The sequence below is a fragment of the Mobula hypostoma genome, chromosome 3 (genome assembly GCF_963921235.1).
Source record: "Mobula hypostoma chromosome 3, sMobHyp1.1, whole genome shotgun sequence".
Taxonomy (NCBI): domain Eukaryota; kingdom Metazoa; phylum Chordata; class Chondrichthyes; order Myliobatiformes; family Myliobatidae; genus Mobula; species Mobula hypostoma.
Genome location: NC_086099.1, coordinates 223325198 through 223337439, shown reverse-complemented (window position 1 = coordinate 223337439; position 12242 = coordinate 223325198). Strand labels below are relative to the sequence as shown.

At 43.5% G+C, this 12242-nt stretch overlaps 1 protein-coding gene across 15 annotated transcripts in view; it reads left to right on the top strand.

Annotated features, from left to right (window-relative positions):
* Positions 1–12242, top strand: part of arhgap39 (Rho GTPase activating protein 39) — a 722701-nt gene that overhangs the window by 648962 nt on the left and 61497 nt on the right. For all 15 annotated transcript variants that reach the window (XM_063044607.1, XM_063044609.1, XM_063044605.1 and 12 more), the window contains one exon: positions 9936–10135. In XM_063044607.1, the coding sequence (XP_062900677.1) occupies positions 9936–10135 (200 nt within the window). The remainder of the gene's footprint in view (positions 1–9935; positions 10136–12242) is intronic.

The window sequence follows — 12242 nt, the reverse complement described above, 5'->3', positions numbered from 1 at the left end:
CTGGGTAATTATAGACCAGTGAGCCTTACGTCTGTGGTGGGAAAGCTGTTGAAAAAGGTTCTTAGAGATAGGATCTGTGGGCATTTAGAGAATCATGGTCTGATCAGGGACAGTCAGCATGGCTTTGTGAAGGGCAGATCGTGTCTAACAAGCCTGATATAGATGAGGGTAGTGCAGTGGATGTGATCTATATGGATTTTAGTAAGGCATTTGACAAGGTTCCACATAGTAGGCTTATTCAGAAAGTCAGAAGGCATGGGATCCAGGGAAGGTTGGCCAGGTGGATTCAGAATTGGCTTGCCTGCAGAAGGCAGAGGGTGGTGGTGGAGGGAGTACATTCAGATTGGAGGGTTGTGACTAGTGGTGTCCCACAAGGATCTGTTCTGGGACCTCTACTTTTCGTGATTTTTATTAACGACCTGGATGTGGGGGTAGAAGGGTGGGTTGGCACAAAGGTGGGGAGTGTTGTAGATAGTGTAGAGGATTGTCAAAGATTGCAGAGAGACATTGATAGGATGCAGAAGTGGGCTGAGAAGTGGCAGATGGAGTTCAACCCGGAGAAGTGTGAGGTGGTACACTTTGGAAGGACAAACTCCAAGGCAGAGTACAAAGTAAATGGCAGGATACTTGGTAGTGTGGAGGAGCAGAGGGATCTGGGGGTACATGTCCACAGATCCCTGAAAGTTGCCTGACAGGTAGATAGGGTAGTTAAGAAAGCTTATGGGATGTTAGCTTTCATAAGTCGAGGGATAGAGTTTAAGAGTTGCGAGGTTATGATGCAGCTCTATAAAACTCTGGTTAGGCCACACTTGGAGTGGTTGGTGCGTGGAATGCAGTGCCTGAGTCAGTGGTGGAGCCAGATACACTAGTGAAATTTAAGAGACTACTAGACAGGTATATGGAGGAATTTAAGGTGGGGGGTTATATGGGAGGCAGGGTTTAAGGGTCGGCACAACATTGTGGGCTGAAGGGCCTGTACTATGCTGTACTATTCTATGTTCAGCCTGGCAGTCCTAGTCCTGATGTTCCTGTACCTTCTCAGCCCACCTCGTTCATGCTAACCCTGACGCCATTTCACTCTAATCCCATTTGCCCTCTTAATCTAATTCACTGGATTTGTGAGACGTGACCTACCCTGCACACAGTCATGCTGACTCCTCCTAATCTGACCCTGCCTTTCCACATGAACATAAATCCTGTCACTCAGAATCTTCTCCAACTACGTCCTCCTGTCTGAGGAACAAATTTACCCCCGAAAATGGTCTGCACCATCAAAGTGCCAGAGACCCAAGCCATTTTTAGGGAAAAAAAGTAAGTAACTATTACTGAAGGGGATTAGCAAGTGAAAAGAGTTAGGGTTCGCAATTTCTTCTCCAACAAACATGGCACGGTAGTGTAATGGTTAGCACAACAATTCACAGCACCACTGTCTGTAAGGATTTGTATATTCTCCTTGTGACTGCATGGGCTTCCTTCAGATGTTCTGGTTTCCTCCCACATTCCAAAGATGTACGTGTTAGTCAGAGAACAAGTTTGTGGGCACGTTATGTAGATACCGGCGACACTTGCGAGCTGCCCACAGTACATCCTTGGATTGTGTTGGTCATTGATGCAAACAATGTATTTCACTGTATGTTTCGATGTACGTATGACAAATAAAACTAATCTAATCTATCCCACCTTTGGTGTAAGGCTCATCAGCCTCCACTTTCGGGGCTTTACCCCTACTTCAAAAGTTCAAAGTAAATTTATTATCAAAGTATGTATAGGTCAGCATATACCTGAGATTTCTTTTTATGTGGGAGTTCACAGTAAATTCAAAGAAACACTTTAGAATCAGTGAAAACAGGGCATGAAGGGTCATGGGGAGAAGGCAGGAGATTGGAGCCGAGAGGAAAATTTGATCAGCCATGATGAAATGCTGGAGCATGCTCGATGACCTAATTCTGCTCTATACCTTATGGTCTTATGGTAGTAGCAGGAAGAGAGCCGGGCCTGGATGGTGGGGGTCCTTGATGACAGATGCTGCTTTCTTGTGGCAGCGTTCAATCTAGATATGCTCAATGGTGGGGGCAGGCCTTTCAAGTGATGGATTGGGCTGTATTCACTACCTTTTGTAGGCTTTTCCATTCCTGGGCATTGGTGTTTCCATACCAGCCCATGATGCAACTACCAGGCATTTATATAAGTTTGTCAAAGTTTTAGGTGACATGCCCAATCTGCGCAAACATTGAAGAAAGTAGAGGTACTCCTATGCCTTCTTTGTAACGGTCCTTACAGAATGGTCCCAGGACAGATCCTGTATTTGTGTTGAACAATGGGACAATACCTAGCCATCTCCTAGTCATCTGGTATCTCACCCGTCGAAAACTATGATGCAGAATTCTCCATCCCAGACATAGCAATGTCCTCCTCTGCTGTCAGGCTACGGGGATTTATCCACCTTCATGTGCTCCTATGTTTCCTTCCTGATGCAGGCCTATAGCACTGTGCTGCAGTATTCCTGCACCAGGCTTATTAATGCAGTGCCACTCCAGCCTTGCATATCACTGTGGAACAACTGAATCACAAAGTGGTGAAATGACAGGGATAAGACATTCAGCACCTTGGGTCTGTAACCACTCAGTTGATTTCAGCTGGATCCCAACTACCTTCCATGGCTCCTTAAATTCTTTCATTTCAGACACACATCCACCTCCCTTTTGAATGCTACAGTTGAATTTCCACCTTTTCTTCCATCTCCAACAACCAGACTTTAACACCTATGGTGTGAACTAATCACATATATCATTCCTACTCTAGGCATTAGACCCATTAGACATACTGTCGGAGCAAAATCAGACTATTCGGCCCATCGACCCTGTTCCGCCATTCCATCATAGCTGATTTATTATCCCTCTCAGCCCTTTTCCTGCTTTCTCCCTGTAACTTTAGACACTCGTACCAAATAAGAACCTGACAAGCTCCACCTTAAATATACCAAATGACTTGACGTCCACAGCCATCTATGGTAATGAATTCCACAGAATCACCACCCTCTGCTTAGCTAAAGAAATTCCTCTTAACCTCTGTTCTAAAGAAACATCCTTGTATTCTAAAAACGCAAACAACAGGAATTCTGCAGATGCTGGAAATTCAAGCAACGCACATAAAAGTTGCTGGTGAACGCAGCAGGCCAGGCAGCATCTCTAGGAAGAGGTGCAGTCGACATTTCAGGCCGAGACCCTTCGTCAGGACTAACGAAGTCCTGACGTTAGTCCTGACGAAGGGTCTCGGCCTGAAACGTCGACTGCACCTCTTCCTAGAGATGCTGCCTGGCCTGCTGCGTTCACCAGCAACTTTTATGTGGGATCCTTGTATTCTGCGGCTTTGCCCTCTGGTCCTAGACTCCTCCATTACAGGAAGCATTCTTTCCACGTCTACTCTAGCTAGGCCTGTCAATATTTGATATGTTTCTATGCGACCCTTCCTCACTCTTCTAAACTCCAGCGAGTGCAGACCCAGTGCCATCAAGAACTCCTCGTACATTAACCCTTTCATAACTGGGATCTTTCTTCTGAACCTCCTCTGGACCCTTTCCAATGCCATCACAACCTTTCTTAGATAAGGTGACCAAAACTTCCCAATTCTCCAATTGCAGTCTGACCAAAAAACCCTCAGTATTACAACCTTGCTTTTATATTCCAGTTCTCTCAAAATGAATGCTAACATGTCTTATAATAGAACACCAGTGTGTGCTTTGTAGTGTCTGCTCCAATGGGTTAGACCAGCACTTGGTTGCTGGTCCTACTTTCTTCTTAATCTGTCTTTTGTGATGACACTTTGACACCATTGAGTGATTATACTTGGCCATTGCAGAGAATAGCTGAGGGCAACTTATGTCACTGAAGATCAATGTTCCCACAAGGTTGATGGTGACGGATTCCTTAGCAGTCTAATGATCGCCATCACTCAGATTCATTTTTATATCACAGATTTATTTTATTAACTTTTAACACATCTCTCAATCATTGCTCCTGGTTTCTGGATTACCAGTCCAGTAGTCATGACTCTAACCCTCTAGTTGAGCCCCATGTCCAATCTCTGCACTGTAGATTTTTGTTATTCTGTTCTGCTCTTCTCCCTCGTTTATGTAGTCCTGGTTTCATAGAGTTACCGAACACTTCAACATAGAATCAGGCCCTTCAGCCCATCTAGTCTGTGCCGAGCTATTAGTCTACCTAGTCCCATTGACCTGCACCTGGACCATGACCCTCCATACTCCTCTCTTCCATATACCTATCCAAATTTCTTTTTTGTGTTGAAATTGATTCCACATCCACTGGCAGCTTATTCCACACACTCAAAACCCTCTGAGTGATGAAGGTCCCCCTCATGTTCCCTTAAAAGTTTTATCTTTTACCCTTAACCCATGACCTCTAGTTCTAGTCTCACCCAACCTCAGTGGAAAAAGCCTGCTTGCATTTACCCCTTTTATATCCCTCATAAGTTTGTATACCTCTAACAAATCTCCCCTCAATCTTCTACATTCCAGGCCTAACCTATTCAACCTTTCCCTATAAATCAGGTCCTCAAATCCCAGCAAAATCCTTGTAAGTCTTCTCTGCACTCTTTCATCTTTTCTATAGGTATGTGACCAAACCTGCACACAATACTCCAAGTTAGATCTCACCAATGCCTTATACAATTTGAACATAACATCCCAACTCCAGTACTCAGTACTTTGATTTTTGAAGACCAATGGGCCAAGAGCTTTCTTTCTACTATCTACCTGTGGCACCACTTTCAAGGAATTGTGAATCTGTATTCCCAGATCCCCCTGTTCTATCACACACTTCAGTGCCCTACTGCTCATTGCATAAGACCTACCCTGGTTAGTCTTCCCAAGTGCAACACTTTACACTGTCTGTATTAAATTCCATTGTCCATTTTTCCATATGGACTAGATCCTGCTGCAAGATTTGATAGTCTTCCTCATTGTTCACTACACCCCAAATCTTGATGTCACCCACAAATTTGCTGATCCAGTTTACCACACCTTTCCCCTTATCACCTCCTTTACTTATCACACCCCAGCACTGGTGATCTTTATACTCCTGCTTATCTCCTTCCAGTATCTGCCTCAACCTTCACCTTACCCTCTCTACACATGGCTCCATTTTCTTTTTCTTTGTTGCCTGCCTCCCATCTATCAGCCACTTTACCCGTCCCGCTCCCCTACCTAGCTCCATCTGCCATTCATCCTTCAACCTCCCTAGCTCCGCCAATTACCCACCACCCCCTCCCCATCACAGCCCTCATCATTCCCTCTCTGTGCTGGCCATCTCCCCTCTCTGCACTCAGTCCTGTTGTAGGGCTTTGACGTGAAACTTCGACATTTCAGGATCAGGTTTATTATCATTGAGGAAAAAGAGAAAATCTGCAGATCCTGAAAATCTTGGCCCTGTATTCTTTTCCATAAATGCTGCCTGGTCTGCTGAGTTCCTCCAGCATTTTGTGTGTTGCTTATTATCATTGAGTGTACGTTCATGGTCTTCTGCTACTGTGGCCCATCAAAGCATTATGTATTCAGAGATGCTGTTCTACACGCCACTGTTGGCAATGTATGGATATTTGAGTTACTGTCTCCTTTCTGTCAGCATGAACTAGTCTGGCCATTCTCCTCTGACCTCTCTCATTAACAAGGTATTTTTACCCACAGAACTGCCGCTCACGATTTTTTTTGCTTTTTTACACCTTTCTCTGTAAATTCCAGAGACTATTGTGTGTGAAAATCCCAGCAGATCAGTAGTTTCTGAGGTGCTCAAACTACCCTGTCTGGCACCAATGATACTGGATGGCAAATTTTTTCGAAAGTGTTGCTCCCTCAGAGATATTTTGTGGCTATGATAGGCCACTTGAAGCTGAATACAATTATAATTTCAGACTACCTGTATCACGTAGAAATTTAGAGAAACAAGAAATTAATTTTTATTGAATATAATGCATCTAATTGCATAACTGTGCTGACACTTTGCATTAGTCCAATTAAGCTAAAAATGTTTTGTTGATGATTTTCATTTGTACTCAGTATCTGAGGCTTTTCGCTTAAGTGTCCAACAATAATTAGCCAGCATTTCACCATGCTTGAAACTGACAACCCAAGATTTGCAGGGAAGAAGTCTAAATTTGAATGCAGAAAAAAAATCTTTAGTGACATATTGCACTTCATATGTCTTGTATGCTTGAAGCATGTTGTCAACATATAGTTTGGTGCTCTGTAATTGCCAAGGACATTTTCATCAAAAACCTTGAATGCCTTCCGTGTGATTTTCTCCGGTCCCACGTGAAGTTCTTCAAATTGCCTGTCATGTTGACCTGTTTGATTTGTGGACCAACAAAAATGCCTTCCTTAATTTTGGCATTAGTTATTCTGGGAAACATCTGTATCAAATATCGAAATCTTTCAACGAAATGTTTGTGTTTTGTGACTGCAGATTCCATCCTTGCAGTCTTAAATCTAGTAATTCTGCTTCCGAATCAAGTTTATTATCACCGGTATGTGACGTGAAATTTGTTAACTTAACAGCAGCAGTTCAATGCAATACGTAATTCAGCAGAGAGAAAAAAAAATAAATAAAATAAAACATACTAATAAATAAACAAGTAAATCAATTATGTGTATTGACTAGATTTTTTAAATGTGCAAAAAACAGAAATACTGTATATTAAAAAAAGTGAGGTAATGTCCAAAGCTTCAATGTCCATTTAGGAATCAGATGACAGAGGGGAAGAAGCTGTTCCTGAATTGCTGAGTGTGTGCCTTCAGGCTTCTGTACCTCCCACCTGATGGTAACAGTGAGAAAAGGGCATGTCCTGGGTGCTGGAGGTCCTTAATAATGGACGCTGCCTTTCTGAGACACTGCTCCCCGAAGATGTCCTGGGTACTTTGTAGGCTAGTTGGTTGGTTGTTCGTCCATCGTTGACGTCGATGAGGACCTCGACACCATTATGATGATGTCGAGACTAGCGCGTGATTTGGATTTAAGTGAGGGAGAGTTGTGCAGCGTCAGCCTCACTCTCTCTTCCCAATTCCCATCTGGATCCAGTGGCAAGACAGAGTCGAGACGGCTGGAGATGGGACTAGGTGCAGTGGATGACCAGGACGTCTTCTGTGTCTTGTCCTGCTGTACACGTTCCATGACGCTTGCAGAGATCGCCTTCTTGACCATTGGACCTTCCATAGGTCTCGTCCGCTCAATCCGCCGGAGTCTGTCTTCACATGCTGGGATAGACAACTCCCTATCACACCGAGGGTTTGAGACCTGTCGGCTACCCTCACCTGGTTTAGCCGGCTTGTCGAAGCCGTTGCCCGGGGTGTGGCCGCTGTCGCATGCAAACAGCTACGGGGAGCCACAGGTGAGAGCTGAGTGCCAGGTGGGGACCAAAGGTGGACTAACCGCCCTTGAAAAGGATGCGACGTGTTCCCCTACCAGAGGTGCTACCCCTCCCTAACACCCCATACACCCCTAGTACCCAAGATGGAGCTGACTAGATTTAAAACCCTCTGCAGCTTCTTTCAGTCCTGTGCAGTAGCCCCTCCATACCAGACAGTGATGCAGCCTGTCAGAATGCTCTCCATGGTACATCTATAGAAGTTTTTGAGTGTATTTGTTGACACGCCAAATCTATTCAAACTCCTAATAAAGTATAGCCACTGTCTTGCCTTCTTTATAACTACATCGATATGTTGGGACCAGATTAGATCCTCAGAGATCTTGATACTGAGGAACTTGAAGCTGCTCACTCTCTCCACTTCTGATCTCTCTATGAGGATTGGTATGCACTCCTTCGTCTTACACTTCCTGAAGTCCACAATCAGCTCTTTTGTCTTACTGACGTTGAGTGCCAGGTTGTTGCTGTGGCACCATTCCACTAGTTGACATATCTCACTCCTGTACGCTCTCTCGTCACAACCTGAAATTCTACCAACAATGGTTGTATCATCAGCAATCTTATAGATGGCATTTGAACTATGCCAAGCCACACAGTCATGTGTACACAGAGAGCAGAGCCTTTGACCAACCCAAGTCTCTGACCAGGTTATTTAACTCAGATTGAGTTATCAGATGAGGCTCACTCGGCATAAAGTGTTCAAGTTCTGTATCAGTATCAGTGTCGTTTTCCATTCCTGACTCGTGCCACACGACATCTTCATCTGCCTCCTCTAGACTCCATGTCTCTGGTGGCTTCAGTACTGGAAGACTATCATCATGTGCCGCAGGTCTCATGGCTGAAGACAGATTGGGGTATTCAATGGATTTCTTGTCCTGAGTATATAAACCAGATACACACATCAGACAGAAGTTGCAGTCTGTCACATGATCCTTCTGCTCTCGTCAAACATCGGGACAGTAAATGGCATTGACTTCCGAGCACATCTAAGCCAAGCTCTAAGATCGACAGCGCATTCTGCGCAACAAATGTGAGGAGCCCAGGCTTTGTCTTAGTCGCCAAGTTTACACCCAAAGTAGAACTCACAGGATTTCTTAAAAAGAGGAGTCATGCTCCATCTTTGAGACTTAAGCTTATACTCACCACAAATATAACAGAAAGTATCACTGCTGTTGCAACATTGGGAGATATTTTACTATCACAGCACTCCTGAAAATACAATTACTTTATTATAATGAGTACACACAATATGCTATGCGCTTAGAGCATTCACATCAATGTGTTCACAAACTGATATACATGCAAACACAATGCTCAGAACAGCCTTTTTAAAACCTGCCCTGCCTAAGCATGCCTGGACAGGATAGAAAACTTTTCAGCTTACATTCTGGGCATCATTTTAATTGACCTGAATTATGAATTGAAATAACAAATATAGGCAATTTCATTGTGATTTTCATGATCAACAGCCCAAAATCCATAACGTAAACCCAAAAGTAATCAGGAAGCAAAATCTTTGTTTTCCAGTGTAATGATTCCACATTGAAATTCACTTAGATTGCATTTCTTCCCCAACCTGGTGTTTGGTCTGAACAACAACTGAATGTCCTGACAATGTTCACGTCCTTTTTCACATTGAGTTGCTGCTAGGTGATTGGCTGATTAGATATTTGCATTAACAAGCAGATATACAGGAGTAACTAATAAAATGGTCAGTGCATGTATGTCATGAAATTTGTTGTTCTACAGCAGCAATACATAAAAAATACTACAAGTTACCATAAGAAATATTTTTAAAATAATTAGTGAACAATTAGTAACATACAAAATTGATAAATTATATATTAAAAACGAATAATAAGGTAGTGTTCGTGGGTTCGTGGACCATTCAGAAATCTGATGGCAGAGGGGAAGAAGCTGTTTCTGAATTTTTGAGTATGGGTCTTCAAGCTTCTGTACCTCCTCCCTGACGGTGGTAATGAGTTCCTCCCAGGGACGCTTTTGAGGATAGGTTGAGCGAGCAAGGGCTTTTCTCTTTGGAGCAAATTAAGATGAGACTTGACATGATAAAAGTGTACAAGATGATAAGAGGCAAATATCGAGTGGATAGCCAGACATTTTCTCAGGATGAAAATGGTGAATATGAGGGAACATCATTTTAAGGTGGTTGCAGGAAAGTATAGGGGCTGTCAGAGGTAGGTTTTTTTTACACAGAAAGTGGTGTGTGTTTAGAACGTGCTGCCGGGGTGTTGGTAGAGGCAGTTACAGTTGGGACATAGACAGGCACATGGGTGACAGGAAAATGGAGGGCTATGTGGGAGGGAATGCTTAGATTGATCTTAGAGAAGGTTCAAAGGTCAGCACAACATCATGGGTCAAAGGGCCAGTAGTGTGCAGTAATGTTCTGTGTTCAATGCTGCTCATGCCATTGAATTTGTCCAGCCGGTTGTTTATTGCTCCAGAATAAAGGAACCATTGCTGTTTGTTTTGTATCCCCACAGGGTCTCCGTAAACCAAGTGCAGATGAGATCAGACATGCCACCAATGCCGTTTTCTGCCCCTCCATGTTCGGCAGCTCCCTGGAAGAGATCATGAACATGCAGAACGAGCATTACACAGACCGACAGCTACCGTGGGTGCAAACCCGGCTCTCGGAGGAGGTGCTGAAGCTGAATGGAGCACAGACTGAGGGCATCTTCAGGTAGCTTTTTGTGGCTCCACTAACCCGCTTGTTCATTTCAAACTTGTCTTTGGATTCGTTTATTGTCATATACACCAGGGTGCAATAAAATTCCTTACTCAAATGAGTCTACATGGTAATAATATTTATTTTAATTAGAGTTACAACTTCCAGCACCCGACAGCCCCCAATTTAACCCTAATCTAATCACAGTCCAAATTACAATGACCGATTAGCTTACTAACCGGTATATCTTTGGACTGTGGGAGGAAATCAGAGCTCACAGAGGAAATCACAGATTCACAGGGAGGACGTTCAAACTCCTTACAGAGGACACCAGGTTTAAATTTCAAACTCCAATACTCTGAGCTGTAATAGCGTCACACTATCGCTACCGTGGCACCCAATAGTTATTCTGTGTAATAAATTCAGAAATAACTAGAGCAACACTGCAAAAATAGTAACACTATGTGAAGACGTACAAGGAGAAATACTAAAGTGATGTGTAGTGGTTAGTGTAACGCTTTACAGCACCAGCGTCACAAGTTCAATTCCACCACAGTCTGTAAGGAGTTTGTACATTTTCCCTATGACCACATGGGTTTCCTCCAAGTGCTCCAATTTCCTCCCTCATTCCAAAGATGTATGGGTTAAGATTACCTATTTTATTCAGAGATACAGCACGGAGTTGGCCCTCCCCTTAGTAAGTAGAGGCAATGCTATGTTGGCACTGAAAGCATGGCGACACTTGTGGACTGTCCCCAGTACAATCCTCGGTCTGTGTTGGTCATTGATGCAAACAACACATTTCACTGTACGTTTCCGTGTTCTCGTGTACATGTGACAAATAAAGCTAATGATTAAAACAGAAAGGTAGGATGAAGGGTTCAAGAATATGGTAGTGCCACTGGGAAAGGGATGTGAAAGAGGCAACTGTTCAGAAGTCTTACAGCACCGGGGAAAAAAATGCACCTAAACTCCGTCACTTGGATTCCCTTGGCAATCCTCCCAGCACATGGGCCATGAACAGAGGGACTGGTGGAGGCTGTGCAATCTCCTGACTCTGCTCCACCACGAACTGAGGCTACGTCCACACTAGACCGGATAATTTTGAAAACACAGGTTTTGAGTAAAAATGACAGGTGTCCACACCAGGCATTTTTCAAAATATCTCTGTCCACGTTAAAATGGATATTTGGGCGGATCTATTCCTACTGGCATGCGCAAACACATCTACAGAAAACAAACGAAGAGGAAACGGTATAATATTTACATTTCCGCGGCGGGATTGTACTATTTCTATTGGTCAAAAACTAGAGTACCAACAACAACAGCGAAAGAAAGTTTACAACAATGTCTTCGAGGAATATAAAGAATACCTCTGCTGGAAAAAGCAGACCGGACTTCTTCATTTAGACAGGCAATGAAGTCGAGCTGTTTCTGCGAGTTACAAACGACGACAAAGTCAGCAAAGCAGTGGAGAACGTGGAGATGCTTAACTCCAAACAAGCTATTAACGTAGACAATAAAGTAAACAACACACACATGAAGCCGTCCTCTACCCAAGATCAACAAGAGAGTGGAATCTTCTGCCGCCAGACCTGCGCAGTATTTCTGACATTAATATTTTTAAAGATAGACTCAATCAAATCAATTTAGGGGATCTAGTCAAAAAAGCTCACTTTACAATTTAATTCTCACGCCGTTCACACAAACTGCGCGTTATAACAGCCGTCCGCCAGTGCTTGCGCAGTACCAAGCAAAAGCAGAAAAAGCATTGTTGTTCTGGTGGTGTTATGACAGCATTTTTAATTCTCTCCATTTACCCTGTCCACACTACGATGCGCAACAGTCGTTTTCAAATTTACACACTCTGGAGAGTGTTTTAGAAAAGCTCCGTTTTCAAAATGAAGAGAAAAAGCTTTGTTTTCAAACTTATCCGGCGTAGTATGGACGTAGCCTTAGACTATGGCTGATCAATCTCCGACCGAAGCTAGCTACCACTATTGATTTAGAGCTGTAATATTCCGAGACTAAGCATCTCTTCCCGATGTACGTTTGCAGTGGGGGTTAGAGCACACGGACAGGAGAGATAGCTCTGCTGATTTTGGTTAAAGCCATCGAAGGT